The 19,578-nt window shown below is 54.3% G+C and overlaps 6 protein-coding genes across 6 annotated transcripts; 1 reads left to right on the top strand and 5 right to left on the bottom strand.

Annotated features, from left to right (window-relative positions):
* Positions 1 to 222: 222 nt before the first annotated feature.
* NCS57_00069900 (Protein kinase domain-containing protein) lies at positions 223 to 2,920 on the bottom strand (the record flags this gene model as incomplete). The annotated part of the gene is made up of 2 exons (XM_053050779.1): positions 223 to 1,026; positions 1,082 to 2,920. The coding sequence occupies 2 exons, from the start codon at positions 2,918 to 2,920 to the stop codon at positions 223 to 225; spliced, it is 2,643 nt and encodes an 880-aa protein (XP_052919294.1).
* A 984-nt stretch (positions 2,921 to 3,904) lies between these two features.
* Positions 3,905 to 5,112, top strand: NCS57_00069800 (Post-GPI attachment to proteins factor 3; the record flags this gene model as incomplete). Its single annotated transcript, XM_053050778.1, has 4 exons — positions 3,905 to 4,075; positions 4,134 to 4,182; positions 4,246 to 5,005; positions 5,055 to 5,112. The coding sequence occupies exons 1-4, from the start codon at positions 3,950 to 3,952 to the stop codon at positions 5,110 to 5,112; spliced, it is 993 nt and encodes a 330-aa protein (XP_052919293.1). The 5' UTR covers positions 3,905 to 3,949.
* Positions 5,113 to 5,491: 379 nt separating this feature from the next.
* NCS57_00069700 (uncharacterized protein) lies at positions 5,492 to 6,692 on the bottom strand (the record flags this gene model as incomplete). The annotated part of the gene is made up of 3 exons (XM_053050777.1): positions 5,492 to 5,498; positions 5,562 to 6,269; positions 6,628 to 6,692. 3 exons carry the CDS (start codon positions 6,690 to 6,692, stop codon positions 5,492 to 5,494), a joined length of 780 nt encoding a protein of 259 aa, XP_052919292.1.
* Positions 6,693 to 7,829: 1,137 nt separating this feature from the next.
* NCS57_00069600 (BHLH domain-containing protein) lies at positions 7,830 to 9,128 on the bottom strand (the record flags this gene model as incomplete). Its single annotated transcript, XM_053050776.1, has 2 exons — positions 7,830 to 8,399; positions 8,463 to 9,128. The coding sequence occupies 2 exons, from the start codon at positions 9,126 to 9,128 to the stop codon at positions 7,830 to 7,832; spliced, it is 1,236 nt and encodes a 411-aa protein (XP_052919291.1).
* Positions 9,129 to 11,224: 2,096 nt separating this feature from the next.
* Positions 11,225 to 13,066, bottom strand: NCS57_00069500 (Multifunctional fusion protein; the record flags this gene model as incomplete). Its single annotated transcript, XM_053050775.1, has 2 exons — positions 11,225 to 12,718; positions 12,833 to 13,066. 2 exons carry the CDS (start codon positions 13,064 to 13,066, stop codon positions 11,225 to 11,227), a joined length of 1,728 nt encoding a protein of 575 aa, XP_052919290.1.
* Positions 13,067 to 14,220: 1,154 nt separating this feature from the next.
* Positions 14,221 to 16,848, bottom strand: NCS57_00069400 (uncharacterized protein; the record flags this gene model as incomplete). Its single annotated transcript, XM_053050774.1, has 5 exons — positions 14,221 to 15,087; positions 15,135 to 15,275; positions 15,329 to 15,525; positions 15,574 to 15,709; positions 15,757 to 16,848. The coding sequence occupies 5 exons, from the start codon at positions 16,846 to 16,848 to the stop codon at positions 14,221 to 14,223; spliced, it is 2,433 nt and encodes an 810-aa protein (XP_052919289.1).
* Between the last annotated feature and the right edge of the window lie 2,730 nt (positions 16,849 to 19,578).

The raw sequence follows: 19,578 nt of genomic DNA, 5'->3' as shown, positions 1-19,578 counted from the left end.
CGCCATTTCTATCATGAGCCCATCCCTATTACAACAAGACTCCCCAAGTGCGTTCTCAGTACAAAAAGGTATGTGGTTATGCAGCGAAAGACAAGAAAGGTACTCCCAAACACCCAGCTATGAAATGCCATCTTTCCGTTAAGTTCAAATTGGTCATAAAACTCGTTCATCCAGCAGCATACTGCGCCTCGTCGTCAACTTAAACAATATGCCTCGTCTTTGTTACATCCTGCCGGCCATGGCTTTCTTAACGCTGGCCCAATAAGCCTGCGGCCAAACGCTCATGCTCTCGGCTTCCGTTGGCATCCGCTCTCGGCACCTCGTCACCACACTCTGAATGATTCTACCAAGCAGCTCCTCGTCGATGGGAAGAGCCTTGTCGGTAAGCTCAGCAGGATAAAGGAAGGGGTCCGACTCGTGAAGTAGCTCCTCGCATGTTGGTCGCATGTGGTGCTCTCGGTTGAGGCACCGTCTCATGGTGCGGATAAGCGAAGGTGGGACGGACATGCCTCCCATGCCACGCGAAGGGAACTCAATCTCATGATCCCAGTTGATGATGGCCTGACATCTCGACATTTGGTTGGCGATGTGGCCGAACGGGGGCAGGCCGTACACCATCTGGTAGAGGATACAGCCCAAGGACCAGATATCGCTAGGCTTGCCCAGCTTCATAAGCTTGGGCCGGCCGGGCATGCGGCCTCCTCGGGGGTTGTTAGAGTCCATGAGGGACTCGGGGGACATGTAGTTGGGTGTGCCAACCTGTGTCTCGCGGTGTACATTGACGGTCTCGTCCGTCTGGATAGCGTTGGCAATACCAAAGTCGATGAGCTTCAGCTGACCCTTGACCAGGACGAAATTGGCCGGCTTGAGATCAGAATGAACAATATCGCATTGGTGAACCGCCTGCAGACATTCGAGCATCTCCTTCCAGTAGAACCGCACAAAAACTGGATCAAACTTGGCGGCTTCGGGGTTGTAGCGTTTCCGCAAAAAGGTGTTAAAGTCCAGCTCTCCAATCTCCATAAGCTATATACAGCGTTAGCAAGTCTTGTTCCATATAAGCGAAGACGGGGGAGCTTACCAAAGTAAGAATTTGCTTCTCGGTGTTCATTTCGCAATCAAACAGCTTAATAACGCGTTCCACCTCGCCAAGTTTCTTCAATAGGTCGATCTCACCAAGGTAGCCCTTGATGGTGTTATCGTCGGCGTTCTCCAACGAGACTCGCTTGAGGGCAAACATCTTGCCATTCTCGGCCGCGACTCGATACACCTTTCCGCTGCCACCACGACCAAGACAATCAAGTCGAGTGTAGGCCACTCCGTTAACTCGCAGGATGTTGCGTCGCTGCTTCGCCTGGGTAGTCGTGGCAGCACCCGCAGTTGCTGTGGCAGCCTCAAGAACAGACATCTTGGGAGGGGGCGGAGGAGCGTGGCGAAGAGGAGTGTTTCGGGCCATAGATGCCAATGGTTTGCGTTCGGGTGAAACTGCCCTCATAGCAGCAGGGTCGACACTCGCAGGTCGCTTGGGTATCTTGTCCAGAAGCACATCGACTGAAGGCTTGGTCCGTTTGTAACTTGGCGGGGCATTGTTCTCTTGGTCGCGGCCAGAGGGCAGCTCAGGGCGAGGAGGAGCAGGGAGGCGGTAGTGAATTTCCTCTTCCTCCTCCTCATTCTGCTCTGGCTTGGCCTCTGGCTCAGGAGCGGGTGCTGGCTCTGGTGTGGGCTCTCGGGGAGAAGCTTCTCGGGGAGATGTTCTCGCAGAACCCATGCGCAAGTCGAGATTTGACGCATTCCTTCGATGAACTGCCCTAGCAGCTGCACTGCCGCTGACTGGGCTGCCTGAGTTGAAATCCCGAATACCATCACCATAGTAAGACGGGGCGAGTTGATCATCGGCGGGCTGGCTCTCTGGCTCCTGGCTTGACACGATCTCGCCATCTCCGTTCACCTCGCCGTCCTCCTCACTCTGTCGTCGGCGACCTCGCCGGGCTGGTCCACTGAGAAAGCTTCCAGCGACCTTTCCGACACGCTTAATGCGCATCGAGCTCTGTAGGTTGGCGTTATCTTCAGGCCGAGTCCTGGTGATTGTGGATGGATATCGGGAAACACTGCCATGGTGAAAAGGAGGGGGGTTCCGTGCGACAGTAGCAGGCTCTTCAGGCTGGTCATTGTCCATATCAAGGGCAGACTTGTCTAGCACAGACCGTTCCATCGACCTCCCTGAAGAAGGACCAGTGGAGCCGACGCGGCTTCGGTTTGAAGGAGACCCAGCATTTATCCGCACGACGCGTCCACCTTGTGCTGGGGTGTTAATCTCCTGCTGAGAGTCATGTCTCTCATCAGAGGACATGTCCCGACTGCCAGGGCGGCTCCGGGGCCGAGATCGTTGTGTCGAACGAGACACCGAGGTTGATCGTCGCTTGGTGGGCTTCATCTGGTTGAGACTCTGAGGAGTGTTGCTCAAGCGGACAACGCGCTTCCTGACGGGACTTATATCTCGACTTGCAGGTGCTGGGCTAGTGGGTCTTGAGGACCTTTGGTCGTGGGCCTGGACGCTTCCGGACCTCAAGTGTCGGCGGGTTTCTGTGGCTGAAGAAGTCGACGCGTTCAGAGCACTGGTACGTCTTCTTGTTCGAGGGGGGGATGGAGGTCGCTCGACAGACTCGGGGCCACCGTCATTCAGTAGTGCCTTGGTGAGAGCGCTGAGCTTCATAGGTACGGGGATCTCGTCTTCAGAGCTGTCATCGTGGAATTGCTGTGGCTTCGGGTGGTAACCGTTGGGCGCGGATGAGCTCGAGTGAGCAGAGAAGCTCTCGTTGTGGTTCATGGCCTGTCTCGATGGGAGTCTCCTGAGGCCCTGTCGTTGTGAGGTCCTCCGAACGAGACCATTCCCCATGGGCGTGGGTGAGGCAGCCGCCATGTTATTGTTGGAGCGACGTTGGGCGCGTTTGGGCGAAGAAACGATCGAAGCGGTGAGGAATTGGTGATTAGTTAGTGAAGGAGTAAAGAGATGTTTTACGCGACGATTGTGTCCATGATCTGGTCCAGGACAAAATTACCAGAAATTTAGTTCATGCGTCGCGTCAGGGAACATCGTCAGGGAAGATGGATGGAAGAACAATGTTGTATTTTGGTATGGGGAGAGCTTGGCCAATTAGCGAGAGTTTGGTTGCCCAGCAACCGGCGTCGAACAACGCCAGTTTTTAAGCCTTGCAGCGGGTCAAGGCAGCAACAAGCCGTGATTAGTACAAGAAACGGATGTTTTTTTCTCGAGGGAGACGGCATATGCAAAGCGTGTGTCCTCGTAGTAGATTATTACTCGGGAGTTGATGGCTTTCTGGTATGAAGAACCGAGGAATATGGAGACTCGGGGCTTACAATCCAAGTCACCTCCTGAGCACTGCTATGCAGAAGCTATCAAGTTTGTAATAAAACGTGCCAGAACAAAGCCACTAATTCCCTGAAATGCCCAAGACCCAATTCTGATCTGGATAACGGTCACTCAGAGACATTCTCGACAACTCCATCAACATTGCCCCTTGCTTTAACTGCCCTGCCCATCCCTCAAGATGCCAGTCAAATGCAACAAGCCGAGGACTTACACCAGACCCAGCCAATAGAACAGAACAACCAACAAGGTGCTGGAAGCTGGTTAGGTTCTTCCCCACATATTCCCGTCCTCCTGCCAAACTGGAAACTGTCTTTCGGGGCGCTACCGGCCCCCGAGTTAAAGCAGCCCCTGGTGCTGGTACAGTGGACATCATGATTGGCAGCACTCAGCCAATCATGTCCCTATCGGGTACTGCTGTGTCCCGCGCCCGTGTAGTGGAGGTGCAGTAACTTCCACATCACCAACGCCCGGACACAAGCAATCTTCCCTCTCTCACATGCCGTGTCGCATAATTCTTCTTTCCACCGTCTCCTCCGCATAGAGGTCGATGCTTCTACAATGGCAGCTCAGAGGGGGCGGCCATGGACACGAGTCCTTTCCCTGACCGTCCTCATTCTCGCTTTTGTTGCCACCGTTAGTGCTTCAACGGGCGACAAGTTGCCAGAGTTCCAGAACTGTCTCAAGGTGAGTTTTTCGTCCACATTGCCAAGCTGGCCACCAGAAACTGATGGCGTGGGTGTAGGTCTGCAAATCTGAGAATTGCGCCCCTAATAAACCTCAAACTCCAATCCGTACGTGCCCGCGATCCCGTCTTTTGAGCTTCCTCGACTGATGTCTGTTTCCGCGATCGACAGCTGTCCTCCACCGTCTACTCCTCTGGACTTGCGCCAGCGAATGCGATTATGCCTGCCAGCACATAATTACGAACAAGCGCATGACCTCGGGTCTCTCTGTCGAGCAGTTCTACGGCAAATGGCCCTTCTATCGCTTCCTTGGCATGCAGGAGCCCTTCAGTGTCCTCTTCTCACTCGGCAACCTGTGGGCGCATTGGGACGGCTGGAAAAAGATCCGGGCCCAGATACCCAAGTCGTACTCTATGCTTCCGTTCTATGAATGGCTGGCGGGTATCGGTGTTGCCTCGTGGGTCTTCAGCTCCATCTTCCATACTCGCGATTTTCGGGTCACCGAGGAGCTCGACTACTTTGGCGCCGGCGCCAGCGTGCTGTACGGCCTGTACTACACGACCGTCAGGGTTTTCAGGCTCGACAAGCGCACTCCCCGGAGGCGAACGGTGCTTCGATGCTGGACGCTGGTCTGCGTCTTCCTCTACATATGCCACGTCTCGTACCTCAAGTTTATTCATTGGGACTACACGTACAACATGGCGGCGAATGTAGCCGCCGGCATTGGACAGAATGCCCTCTGGACTTGGTTCAGTGTTGATAGGTATAGGAAATCAAGGCGTATTTGGGCGGCTTGGCCTGGTTTTGTGGTGGCCTGGGTCATATTTGCCATGAGCATGGAGCTCTTCGATTTCCCCCCTTGGTTGGGTTGCATTGATGCCCACAGCTTGTGGCATCTCATGACCATTGGACCAACCATTCTTTGGTACAAGTAAGTACTTCTCCGTCAATTGTATTGTTCCTTGGCTAACCCGGTGCAGTTTCCTAGTAAAAGATGCTCAGGACGATATATCTAATAACCAACGGCTCAAGGCCTGAGTCGGTGATAGAAATGAAATGGAAATAGCATGAAAAGTAACATTATTCACGTCTCAACATTTGTAGTTTATCAAGCACGAAATGAAGCACCAGTGTCCCATCCAAATTGCTTTTATTAATGGTATCCCTAGTTTACTCAGCACCGATGAACCTTCTCGAGTCCAGCAGTTTACATGAGAGAAAGCCGATAACAAACCCAGCTACGCCAATGACCAGCATTAACGACGCAGTGAGCGATTGGCTCACCTCCCGATCCAGCCATTTCTGACGGAGACGCATCGTGCCCAGACGCATGAAGAAGATCTCTTCTGCACACACTTCTCCAGCCAAGTTGGGTCTTAGCTCAGTGGACTTTCGAACGCTCTGCTTCTTTTCTACTCTATTGCCTGGTCGCATTCGTCAGCTCACGGATACATGTCATCGGGCTGCAATCTGTGATGGCGACTTACAGTAGAGTCAATGACACATCGCCCTGGAGGCGCGCCTTGAGCTCAACCTCGACATCCAAGTTCAGTCCCAGCTGGAGGCGGACGGGCTTGGTCTCGGCGAGACGGGGCAGCACGGCCCCGGTCTTGATGCCATCCCGGGTGGCGAGCTGCTTGTTGTTGCGGCGGCGGCGGCGTCGGCCCTGGGAGTCGACGCTGGAAACCTCGGAAGCCGAGTCGTCGAGCTGCCGGCGCAGGTCAGCCAGGATGTTATCGGCGGACCGGGCAGGGCTGCTACCGGGGCTGGAGCCCGGAGCGCCCTGGCCCGATGGGAGGGCCGTGGTACCGACCTTGGGCATGATGTTCTGAGTGGCCATTTTCTCAAAGTAGGGGGGAGGTGGATCGGGTGATTCAAAGCTCAGCGTCGTCACGGACTTGTACAGAGTGTGCGAGTAGCTCTCCTGATAGCTCGGCGGCGGCGGCGGTCGCTTAGGAGGTCGGCGCTTGCGAGATGCACGAACAAGACGAAGAGGCTTGACCTCGAGACTGTTTGTCCGGCTAGGGTAGTACGGCGGCGGCTGAACGGTGTAGCCGGAGGGCTTGAGCGGGAGGACTCGGGGGAGACAAGTACCGGCAGAGACGCCGTAGGGTTGATCGGGGAGTGCGGGACCGGAGTAGGTAGGTAGTTCACGGAGAGCTGGTTCGCTTTCCCGCGGCCGGCTGCTGGGAAAGCTAGGGATACAAAGACAGAACGAGTCAAGGATTGGATTATCCACGCCGGCGCTGCTGGCAATGGAGGATGAGAGAGTGGATTAGACGGGAAGCAAAAGAGATAGAATAAAGTTGGGCACCAGGCCGTGAAGAGAAGAGGAGGAAAGGAGAGGAGGCTGTGTAGGTTGAAGGCCTGCTTGAACTGAGTTGGTGATGATGAATTCCTCTCAATGCTGGAGTTGAGGCCGGTCTATATACTCATTCATGCGCATAATGTGAACCTTATCTTGAACCTCTAGATTGACAGCCTTCGCGCGCAGATCGCCTACAGTCTATGAAGTGGTCCCAGAAACTCATCAGCTCGTACGATGGCATATACCTGTGAAACGGATGAACCGTCGTCTTGCTCACAGAGTCCACGTATTGAAACGGCACAGGCAGCATTCCGGCCTCCGTGTAAGCCACAAAACGGACGGGCGGACGGAAGCGTCTCTGAATGAGTGATTAAGAGTAGTTCTCTTTGGGTTTCTAAGCGCCCTGAGTTAAGTCACAACTACAGGGGTGCTGTTACAGGTTGGTGTTTGAAGATTTGAGGCGATCAAACGGTAGTTGTCTAGCGAGGCCGGGGGTTAAGGGTGAGTATCACCAAAGGCGCATCCTGCGACGGTTGGGGGTTGCACTCACATATCTCCACTCATAAACTCAGGAGGATATAGACATACTCAGGACTAGGATCACAACTCAGATCATCAACCATCTAGTCTTACCCGGTAGCAGTTACTTGTTAACCATCAAGTGAAGCTTAACTCATAATCTACAAGATGACAAACATTGATCACATACAAATCATTAAATAGATCCTTCAAGTTTGATTATACACACTCCGAATCCTCATATTCAACTGCATCTTACTTGTTGTTAGCGACGATAAATTAACGGCGTATGTTAAGTTTGTTCTCATCAGGCGTAGCTCTCACTACCCTTGCACTATTCCCCAGTTCTTCATTCCTTCTCTATAGGTACTATAAAACATCCATGGCAATTGCTGCGAACCCTCTCAATAACCGCTCACGCCTTTTCCCTTGTACGGCGTATGAACATAACAGAACAGGTCATAAGTGAAGTAACCAAAAGGGAAGGAACCCAGATCAAACGACGCCCCCACATCCACTCTTTCCAACTCCATGTGAAAGAAGGACTGACCGAACCAAGGGAAGGAAAGTGGGCAACAGCAAAAAATCCTCCTCTATTGGTTTCCTCCCTTGACATTCATCCCAGGATATCCATCCATCACTTTTCGTTTCATTCCTTTCTATCATCCTCTTTTTCAGTGCAACTCTTTCGAGCGGTAGAGATGCTGAGACTCCAGAGCCTGGAACTTTTCCATACCCTAGCCTCTTTGGAGCGTCAATGCGACACCCCCAAACCCGCTTGCTTGGTGCATCAGCCCATTCCAGAAAGCCCTTTCAGCTCTTAACGAGACGCCTGTCAGATTGACGTTTCGAGAAAGCTTCATGACAGACACATTTCCCTACCAGACTCCAAACGCCATGACTCGCCAGGTCCATTCCTGTCAGCATCTCATGTGCTGAGGAGATCACGCACTGACAGCCCCCGCCCCTTGGAGTCCCGACGATCATTATTCAGCATCAACAAAGCAGCCATGGCCTCTTGGTCAAGCTCGCTCTGGGGGTCAAGTGCTGGGCTTGTTAGGGCTGAAGTTGGCGCCGAGGCATCACCACGGCTGTATGATGGTGCCCCAAACACTTGCGGACCAAAAGCAGGCGATGTTCCCGCCGAAACGCTATAGCTGTACCGCCGATGGTCTGTTGATACAGATGAATATGAGTGGTGTCGATGGCGAGAATCCTGAGGGGGTAGGGCTGGTGATATAGATGGATGACGGGTTTGCTGATCTGGCATGGCAGTCATGGCAGGCGATGTGACATCCGAATCCTCCATCTCGACGTCTTCGTCAACAGAGCCGGCTGGATCACCTCGAAATGTTGGGTGGAATTCGCGGATAGAAGGCAAACGGTCTCGGGCCGTGGGCGTTTGTCTGCCGGATTCGGTTCGGGCGCTCTCTTCCTCCTGCTGTGCCTTTAACTTGGACACACAATCTTCGAGGTACCGGATATACTCGATCGACGCCTGTGGTTGCAAGACCCCTGTCAGTCACTCTATTATCAATATGGACATGCAAGGTGGACGAACCTGTAGAATGGAGAGCTTGTGCATATCTCCAGTGCAGGCCGGGATCATATTCTTGAGCACTGCAAACTCTTCGTTCATCTTGCTTCGCCTTCGACGCTCGATCAAACTATGGGCCGTCTTTCTCGCGATTTTTCGTCCTGCCGCGCTCGTGGCACTGGGTTGCTTCTTCTTACCCTTCTCGTCTGCCGCGACATCTCCAGCTGCTGACCCAGTTGTTTTTGAGTTTGTCACTGCTGTGTTCTTGGTCCCTGCCGAACCCTTGCCTCCCGTCTTCGATTTCTCCTTGCCAGCACCATTATCGCCACTGGTGTCCTGCGCTCGAGGCTTCATCTGGATGATTTTCCGGGATCGTGTTGGGGGAGGTGGTAGGGCGAACGAGCTCTCCTTTGCTTCCTTGGCAGCGGAAGAGCGGCGGCGCGCCTTTACGGTCTCGGCTGGCTGCATGGGAAATGTTGCCCCGGGGGAGGTGGTGACTAGCGGGTGTGACTTGGTATCGGTGGGTGAGACCCGAGACGATGAGGCTGTGGGGGAGATGCGAGACGCATCATGGATAGCTGGGGGCGGCAGCTCGAAGGAGAGCTGGAAGGAGGCGAGTTGTTGAGTGCCGTCCTTGCCCTTGATGTCGGATGAAGAACCTGGTGTGAGTGGGAGGCCCGGTCGAGGCATCTTGGTGGTGATTGTGATCTGAGAGTTTGCCGCGCCGGTCTTGTTATTGGAAGGACTCGAGCCTTTGGCTCAAACAAGGAGCTCTTGTGAGAAACAGCTGCCCGGAGAGTATGTGGGCGACGGCTCTATGGCTATAGGAGAGTGAGGCCTTTCGTGGAAAAGCACTGCTGCTCTCTTGGAAATGGTGGTAGGCCGAGACTGCGAAACGAGCGAATGGAGAGAACCAACACCACTGCGACAAGGTCCAGTTCGGGGCCAAACCCTTTGTCTTGGATATCAGATACGAAGAGAGAAAAGAAAGGAAGATGCGGCCACCAAATGGAGTGGAGGAGAGAGCTGGGTTTGTCGATCGTCGGCGGACAGGGTGTGTCGGTGTCGTCGTCGCAAGCACAAGCACGAGCACGAGCGAGTAATCAACAAGCTCGAGGCCGGCCGTCTTCGATTAACGACGGTCTAGTTTCAGTCTCAGCGACGGGAGGATAAGAAGATACGGGGAAGAGATATTAAATCGGACACCGAGAACGCTGGCCAAGAACCAACCAGCATAGCACACTGACTGCAACATATCCTCCAGCGGATGCAGCTACGGACCCGGTACCGTACACATGCACACACACACGCAACCACGCCTCCCCAGGTCCCAAAGGCAAAAGAGTTTCAACCCATGAACCCGCTTCTTCCCTCCAATCCAGCGCGGCGAGCTGCAGGTCTTCTTCCCAGAGCGGCCCAGCTTGACCCAGACCGACCCAGGTTGAAGGGATGCGATTTCATGGACCAAGCATCATCGAGGAAATGGTCGCGTGCTCTCTCCGGCGACGGACGAATCAGCGTGGGGTATTCGCCCATGTGGTCGTCGGTGGGCTTTTTGGTGGGCAGGGGTCCGGTCTCAGAAGCAAAAGAAAAAGCTTGGATTGGCGTCCTTCTTTGATGGGGAACGAAGGCCAGTCGCCTGGGGAGTGTACAGGAGGGCACGAGGGTTGGCATCGTGCAGCATTGGCACCATTCGACTCTTGTGTGTGGTTGAGATGGCTGCTCATGATGAAGATGGCGATGGTGTAAGTCGAGTCCACCGAGGCGACTAAGCATAATTCCACGACAAGAGACAAGATATATTGTCTACGGACTCGGCAGGACAAAGACACAAGGCGAGTAACCTACGAGATAAGCATCGCACAGACCAAGACGTCGACTCATCCAACCATCTCTCTCACTCCTTTCGAACCAGAACGTGAGCCAGAGGACGAACGGAGCGTGGTCAGGATCTCCAATCTCTCCAATCTTCATGACACACGGTCCCTCGACTTGGGGTCTCTCCACCTCCACCATCTCTAGAATCCCCACCCATCCCAGCACAACTCCACCAGCCATTGAGAGGACTCTGGCACGAGCAGATCATGGAGCCCAAAGGGGCAATGGCACACACTTGAGGCTTCAATCATGGCGAAAGGACACAGCCAGTGCAGAGGGGCACGTGTCCGCCTCGCAGACCCCAGACGCTCACGCACAGGCCCAGGGCTCCGGAGACAACGGCAACGGAAACAAGGGTTTGAACGAGCTTCCATCGACCAGGGGGCGGGGGACACAAGGCTTGCAAATTAGAAATCGGGCTTTATTATTCGTCTGTCGACATGGTTGAGCACGTGCGTGTGTCTGCCGGGTGTCAACCACCCTCAACAAGGACGCTTCCTCTCTACCATACATCCCGTCATTTTCCCTGATCCCAGGTGAATCCCACCCATCACCATCTCGAGCCAGCCAACGTGGGGGCAAAGGTTCTGGGGCGGCTCTGATCAGAGCGACCCCTGGTTCGCCACAGACCCACGATTGAGGCTTGTCTCTCACGATTCAACATCCCTGGGTGACCTTCATCTCCTGCTCTGGCTTATACTTGATGGCCGAGCCGAACGCCCAGCGAGCTCGAACATCTGAGTGCGCTGCAAGGTACGTATTCCGTTCCCTTTTGTTTTGTATGGGCAATTTGCCCTATTCCCAATGCTATCCGGTTGATTCCGTCACGCTGTTCCAGTCATTCATATCGTGTCATAAGTCTCGGCTTCCACCCGCTCTATCCTCGGTCTTTCATCTCACCCTGGCATTTAGATCTCGTTGCTGGGGTAAGTGACCTGGGTGGTAGGAGTAAACTCCTCCTTGATAGCGCGGACATTGACGAAGCGGGTCAGGAGGTTCTGGCTGCCAGCCTTGTCGTTGGTGCCCGAGGCGCGAGAACCGCCGAAGGGCTGCTGACCGACGACCGCGCCAGTGCTCTTGCAGTTGACGTAGAAGTTGCCGGCGGCGTTGCGGAGCTGCTCCTCAGCGAAGCGAGCGGCCTCACGGTCAGCGGCGAAGACGGCACCGGTGAGACCGTAGTCGGAGGTGGTCTCAATGAGCTTGCAAACGTCGGCGATGGCGTTGGGGGCAGCGTCGTCGTAGATGTATGTGGTCAGGATGGGGCCGAAGAACTCGGTCGAGAAGAACTTGTGAGCAGGGTTGGTGGTGGCATAGATGGTAGGGTGAATGAAGTAGCCCTTGGAGGAGTCATACTTGCCGCCGACAACGAGTTCGAGGTCCTTGTCGGTCTTGGCCTCGTCAATGGCTCCAGAGAGCTTCTTGAAGGAAGCCTCGTGGATGACAGGTCCCATGAAGTTTCCATGGTCAGTGGGGTTGCCAATCTTGATCTGCTCGACCTCGGCGACCAGCTTCTCCTTGAACTCGGCCCACTTGGACTTGGGCACGTAGAGTCGAGAAGTAGCACTGCACTTCTGGCCCTGGAACTCAAAGGCGCCACGGACAGTCTGCTTGACGGCGTTGTCAATGTCGGCCGAGGGGTGGATCAGATGGAAGTTCTTGCCGCCAGTCTCGCCAACGACACGGGGGTAGGAGCGGTAGCGGCCCGAAGCGATACCCTCGCCAATGGTGCCATACAGCTTACGGAAGACGGCGGTGCTACCAGTGTAGTGGAGGGCAGCAAACTCCTTGTGCTCGAGAACAACCTTGGTGACCTCGACGGGGTTGCCAGGAACGAACTGGATAACATCCTTGGGGAGGCCAGCCTCGAGCAGGATCTGGTAGACGAGCCAGTTGGAGGCAATGGCGAAGTCACTGGGCTTCCAAACGACGACGTTACCGAGGAGAGCGGGAGCACCGGGAAGGTTACCAGCGATGGCGGTAAAGTTGAAGGGGCTCACAGCGTAGACGAAGCCCTCGAGGGCGCGGTACTCGAGGCGGTTCCAGACGCCAGGCGAGTTGTGCTCGGGCTGGGTGTTGTAGAGCTGCTCAGCGTAGTGGACGTTGAAGCGGAGGAAGTCAGCCAGCTCGGCAGCGGCGTCGATCTCGGCCTGCCAGGCATTCTTGCCCTGGCCGAGCATGGTGGCGGCCATGATATCGTAGCGGTACTTTGTGGAGATCAGGTCGGCAGCCTTGAGGAAGACGGCAGCTCGGTCGGCGAAGGGGAGGGACTCCCAGGCGGGCTTGGCCGCGAGGGCGGCGTCAATAGCAGCCGAGACATCGGCAGCAGTGGCCGTGTGGTAAGAGGCGACAGTGGTGGCGTGGTCAGCGGGGTTCTGCTGCTTGGAGAGAGCGGAAACCTTGATCTGTGAGGTTTTCGTGTTAGAAGCAATGATTCGAGATATCATGGGTCTCTTATCAAGCCCAGCTCATGATAACATGATAGGAGCCATGATAAGGACGGGAAAGATCAGACATACCTCCTTGCCACCGACAACAACGGGGACCTCGACGGGCAGCTTCTTCTGCAGCTTCTCAATGGCAGCAGTCAGACCCTCCCGTTGCTGGCTGCCCTTGACATAGTGCTGGTTGGGCTCGTTGAAGACCTTGGGGGTCTTGAAGGTGGCCAGCGTAGCGGCGGTGCGCATCTGCTGGACCCTCGCCGCGCTGCGGAGACCCTGGGCGCCGGCCCGGTTGAGGATCATGGAAGACATTGTTGGATTGTGAGAGAAGGGAAGGGAGAGATTTGATGATCTTCGCTGTCTTCGAGGGTATCACAAGAAAAGAAAAGGAAAAAAGAAGACGATTTGAAGATGAAGAAGAGGAGGTAGAAAAAAGGAAGAGAGAAGAAACAAATCAGTCAGGTGGTCACTGGCTATCTAAAAAAGGAACGACACAAGACTCGCCTCGCGTAACATAGACAACCTCCTCACCCAGACAGCCATGATCCCCCATTCCCGCCCGCCACGCGAGCTCTCTGCAAGACAAAACAGTACGGGGTTCGTCTTTTTTTGCAGCTCTTTCGGCTTATCACGGCCTAAAATGCCACCCGTGGGGCGGGGAGGCACGAGCTAGCACATGACGTCGCAGCTTCCCCCAAGCAGGGGATCGATCTTGATTGGCCAATGGCTGTCCCCCTTGGCGCCGGTGTCGGCAGGTGGGGCGCATCTCCCGCGAAGAGCCGCAGCCGCCCGCCGGCCGGCGGCACCGGGACAGGGACGGGTCACCAAGACCGGTACGGATGCAGTCTGGAATAGTAATGCGTGCAATGGAATTGCGTAGTTTGAGGATTGCATCTTTCTTGAGCCGGGACTGGATGCCCCGCCGCTTTCTCCCTGCTCGGCATGATCGGTCATCTTATGCCGACAAGCATCCAATTCCATTAACCATGAATCGCTGATACTCGCGTGCGTAGACATGGCCGCGCTTTGCCGACGTGGGGGCTTTGATGGTCATGTGCGCCCATGTGGATGGCTTGCATAGGTAGGTATCAACTGGGGAAATCAATGGCTTCCATCACATATGGATCCTTCTTATCGTTGAATACCCCATACCGAGTACCCAATTCGATATCTTGACAATAGCGTACATTTATGGGTAATCTCACCAACTCTTCCATGCTGTCTTGTCGTCCCTGTTGAGACATATCCATCCTCCACATATCATTATATTCTCCCTTCACCAGCTACACCAAAACCACTTACAAATCCACAAAGGTATCGCTGGTAATCGCTTCTTCCGGGTATAAAACTTCGGCTGCCCACAGCTCACTTCTCAACAGTCAAGCTGACTGCCAAGGTCCGAGTATCATCTCAAGTTCTCTCACCGTCCCCGTTTAGCCCTGATCCAAGACATTCCAATGCTCCTACTAGGACCGATCTCCAGACTCTCTCGGCGTCTTAGGCTCATCTCTCTGGCGGTAGTTGAGCAAAGGCACTGTCAGCCCATACATGTCTGTTCGACCCTCTGGGTCATGCTGGTTGATTTCCACATTGATGCACACGTCGAGCGTCCCGTCGTTGCCTTTGCCGTGAGTCTCTCTGGACGCCGCCTTGTGCTTTGTGCCAGCCTTGACTTCACCCCTGTGAAGGAACTTGTGGCCGTCATTGCCCACAAAGATCTGCTCCTGCGGCTCGCCACCGCTTCCATCATCGCTTACAAGCATCCTGCTGTTGACATCGCTCTCTGGACGGTTTGGTGAATTCTCCGTGATTGTCGCAAAGTTGCGGCTTGGCATCGTGCAATGGTTGTGGTTGGCTGTCTTGGTTGAATCGCCTGGGTCCTTGTTGAACAAATCAAGCAGCGTCTCGTCTGTCTTGTGGTTCAAGTGATGAATCTTGTTCCTCCGAGCAAGGAGGTTGGCCACTGCTGTCGGCGGGGGCTTGTTGACAATGGCAGACGAAATGACGTTGACCATGTATCGGTGATCTTCCTCGGCAGGAATCTTGAGGCTCGGGTTCGAGTAGAATCGTCCCAGAGCAGCAAGATGCACATCACCTCCAAGAATCGTCACACGCGCGTTGAATTCGGCAGCCACCTTCTGAAGCCGCTCCATCAGGTCGAGGCGTTCCTTCTTGTGTGTCCTCGCGGTGTAGTGGTCGTCCAAGTCATCCAGCAGGTCGATACTCCCGTCAAATTGGTTGAACAGGCTCCCACCCACACCAAAGCGTCGGTTCAGCATCTTGATGGGGCCCATTACTGGGCTTCGGAAGATGTTTTCGAGCCACGTCAGGCGCTATAAACAATCAGTCACATCTTCATCAGCTTGGACGAGGAGCATACCGGATACGCGATGGGAATACCCAATAGCAGAATCAAATGCTTGATCGGCTCACCCGCCTTTGCGGCGGCTTCAAGCTCTGACCGAAGCCTCTGGAAAACCTTTTCATACGTCTCGGGATAGTTGACCTGGTGTCGAGTACGCTACACAACTCATTAGCTCCAAGTTGCCAGCAAAGGGCAGGCAGGCAACAAACCTCGACTCGCGCGTCGATCCCTAGCAGCGCAATACGAGCACCAAGGCGAGCGTATAGGTTGTATGAGCGCTCAGCCACATAGGGACCTGGTTTGTCGCCCACAATATACTGCGGCTCCTCCCTCATGGGCGCCACATATGTATCAATGAGCTGGTTGGGGTCTGGTCCCTGGGTAACCTCTTCCAAAGCGGCATGATCTAAGTGCGGTCAGCATGGCCAACTATCCAGCGGCCGTGTAGACATACCAGTGGCGTAAGTCGATGCGGGGGGTGGCAGGTGGTGCTGAAACAACATATAGTACTTGTGTGCGGTTCCACCAATTCCACGGAAGACATCGCATCGCATGAAGTGGTCAACATATGACCCAAAACCATCAATGATCTACTTGGTCAGCAGTGTAGAATTACAAGCAGCCTGCTTAGACTCACATCATGGTCATCCCAAATGTTGATCTGGGGAATTTGGCCGTTGACTAGGGCAAAGGGCTCCGTGTTGTACCAGCGGATGTAGTTCTTGAGGTAGTAGTCGTCGCATTCAGCACGGAGCTTCTCTGGGAAGGGATACTCTCGGCGCTTCTTAGGGTTGCTGATGTCGGTCCACTGGCGCAGGGGGCCGTCAACTCGGATGCCGTCGTTGTAGATCTGATCACCGCCGCCGACCATGACGTGGAAGGGAGCCTCGCGATGCTTCCGTACCACGTCGTTCCACAGCGCCGGACCGCTCCAAGCCTCCTCGTCAGTACCTACACTGAAACCGTTGCACGAGTGAAACATGATTCGCATAGACTCCCTTGCAGCGGGGACGAAGAAGCTGTTCACCTGTGGCTTGTATCCTGTCGAGAAGCGCAGACCGGGGAGAGCGTATTCATAGCTCGTTTCGGCATCTTGGAGGGGAACGTTGATGTCGAAAGCCCAAAACGTGTTACGGGGGTCTGAATAAAGGCAACGTCCCTCGACCGTCGTCTCCTCAGCCGTTCCATTAATAGACTCTGTGCCGATGGCGTCGGTAGGATTGGAAAAATCGGTCGTTTGTGAAGGCGCGGCTTGCTTCAATGTCAAGGAGGGAGTGTGCAGAGGTATCTTGCCTCCACCCTGGACGACGACAAGAACGCTTCCATACCATCGACCTTGTTCCATGCGGCGGTAGTTGAGGAGAGGACCACAAACAATCAGCTTCCCATCGGGCGCCCCTTGTTCTGGGGTGGTCTGCGCAGCATGGCTTTGGGGGACGTCATCGCCCATGAGGTTGCCATTGGCGTCGCCAGCGGCAGCGGTGATGGGCCTGTGTTTTCCAACGACACGATCGCCGTCCTCGGGTTCCGCGCGGGAGTCATTGAGAAAGTCTGCAAGTTCTCCCGTGTTGCCATTAACGTGGTGAGGATCTCGCGGTGCCCCCTGGCCACTGAGCTGTGCGGCGTGTTGCGCAAAGGCAGTCGATTCCTGGTGACGCCAGCGACTGGCTGACGCATGCGGATTCCTTTGCGACTCTCTGGTCACAGGTCTGTCTCCGCTGTCCGCCATCTTTTCGGATCAGTTTCGGTTTAGGACTGAAGAGTGGAGGCGAAGAATGGTATCGTCGACTTTTGGGCGACCAAGAGAGGAGGCCTCCTCGATTTTTTGCTGTGGGCGCAAGATGTGCAGTGCCTGTAGACAAACAAAAGGTGCAGGAACCAAACGACGTCACTGCCACACTCGAGTCGCGGACGCGTCGAGGCAACTGTGCGACAATGCAGATAGACTCAGTGCGTCTAGCAGCTACAGGCAATGGATTCAAAACAAATCGATGATGATGTCTGCGACAGAAAAGAAAAGTCGAGTGCCAATGTTGATGGGAGAAAAGATGCCAATCTCTGGGTGAGACACCACGACACAAAAGCACAGCACAATTGGATGATGACGCAGGTGCAACCAGAACACGTCCCGCTGATAGGTACAGGGGTCACAAGGTCATCAGCAGGAGACTACGACCAGAAAGGTAACTACCTGCGAGGAATAAGAGGAAAGGTACCAGCATTTGGTAGGGAGGGAGCTTCTGTTGCAGCAGTGACCGCCAGCTGCAATCTCGCTCGTCGTCTTCAGCTACGAGAAGCTCTGCACAAGCAAGCCAGGCAGCCCAGCGACCAAGTACCAAGAGGGTAGATCAGGGAAATGTGTGGTGGACGATGCCGCCAAGCAAAATAATCAAGCTTGCCATTGGCCCAGTCGGATAAAGTGGCAGCAATCCTTGAGCACATCCAAACACCTCTTGGATGCCAAGCTCCATCTCTCCAGCACTGGCGTTGGCGGCCGCTCAACCTTTTTTTCTTTTAGCTGGGCCTGGACCCTTTCTTATCTGACAACATCTACAGTATAATCTGACAACGTTTCTTACATGCAGCCGTTGGACCAGCCATGCACCATTCAACGTTGAAATATGTCACTGGGGTTTGTTCCTCGGACTCGGAATGGGCATAACACTGCGATGCGTGCTTCTTCCAATGCCATCAAAACATGTGAGATTCATGAACTCTTGAGAGGGGACGTGAAACAGACTCAACCCACACTGGACGCCGTCCAATTTTAAACCCCACCACGATCTTGGACGGTGCTCGTGCGAAGGCGCGACGATCCATTGGATCATGGATCCCTTTGCACTGTGACACTGCGACTCTGTTGCTGATTTGCCGGCTGCCATCTTCGTGTCCATTGTTTGACGACAGCAGGCTGCGTGTCCTCCCGGCCAAGGCCCCGTGTCAGCGGCGTCCGGTCCGACTCCTTTTTCGGGCTCCAGTTGTCCGGGTCTGTCCTTTTTATCAATCCCGGCGTGCTACGGCGCGGGTCTTGTCAAGATTGAAATGACAGTTGGGAGAGCTCCCTGTGTGACGTCATCTTCATCCTTTCGAGATACCCTAGACCAGCTAGGGATTCTGGCTCATAATGTCGCCATGAACATCCATCTCGTTGCGACCCCCAGCTGAGAGGCGATATACTTCATCTGACATTTGTGGATGGTGTGCGAGGTAACTCGTTCATTTCTTGATTTCCATGGAGCGGTGAGGTGAGTATTCCCTTGGCAATTTAGGTGTAGCGTAACATGGCCAGCATACGAACCTTGAAAGTCACAACCTTCCAACCTTACCCATACACGGCTTGGCTAGGATTAAGTTAATCCAAAATCAGAAGAAGCGCAGACCAAGGAAGGCCCCAGGGCGATATCACATATAGCAACGATCCAGGACAATATTCGGGCTGTAATATAGGATGAAAGCGCAAGTTCAAGCTGCAGTGCCTATCTAGGACCTACCTTGCGCTTAGACTCCTGTCTGTGTCAAGACCAAGCCCCACCTGAGAATACGATTACATAAGCACACGCACCCATTTTATAGATTCAACGTCGCGTCGAAAATATTTTCAACTTCTCATCAATCTCAGACCCATGATACTCAAGGGATCTGTTGAGCACCGCAAAAATATGGGATGCGCGGCTCACAATGATCATGGCTCCCGCAAACTGGAGCATGCATCATCCTATAATCCAACGTTCAACGAGACTCGTTCACAGTCCACGAACCTGGAAGCCGGACTCCGACTCGTCGATCTGTATTCCCTCGAGTATACTCAGCAACGGACAAGATCAGGAATACGAGTCGTCCCGGCAAGGGGTAGGTACCCGGTGATACAGTGTCAGTGAAAGCGCAGTCCTCGACTGCAACGGCATATGTGTGTACAGCAAATGAGCTCTTCCATGCTCGCCTTGCTGAAGGAATATTAACGTGCCAAGATCAAAATGCCCTACTATTACCAAACACCTCTGCTCTTGCAAATCCGAAAGACACTGGTGCATGAAGATAGGGCGACATCCACATCGTACCATTGAACTTTGTATTTCCCACACAGCTGGGTCCCATGAGACCCAACAGTTCATCGTCCAAGTCCACATCTGCCCTGCGCTGTCTGATGCAGGAACACGACGACGACTGGTGATGGTGCTATTGTTTCAAAAATTCTCCCTCGCGTGGCCTGTTTGCGCTCCGCCGTGTTGGTTCTTTGATGTGTTATGCGAGGGGACCAACTGCCAACGCCCTGCAGCCATCACCATTGGGCTGTCAATGGCCTCACGTCTCCCTGAGGCGTTGAAGCAATCTCGACATGACCACTGAGGTTCAACGTAGAGTGTTAGCTCCCCCAGGCTTCTAGAACGGATCTCGTGGGCATGACAAAGGAGCTGTCCCAAGCTCCCACCATGGATTGAGCGTCTCAGGTCAAGACAAT

This window comes from Fusarium keratoplasticum, chromosome 1, assembly GCF_025433545.1.
Source record: "Fusarium keratoplasticum isolate Fu6.1 chromosome 1, whole genome shotgun sequence".
Taxonomy (NCBI): Eukaryota; Fungi; Ascomycota; class Sordariomycetes; order Hypocreales; family Nectriaceae; genus Fusarium; species Fusarium keratoplasticum.
Note: the sequence above shows the minus strand (reverse complement) of the source record. Positions and strands in the feature narration are given on the sequence as shown.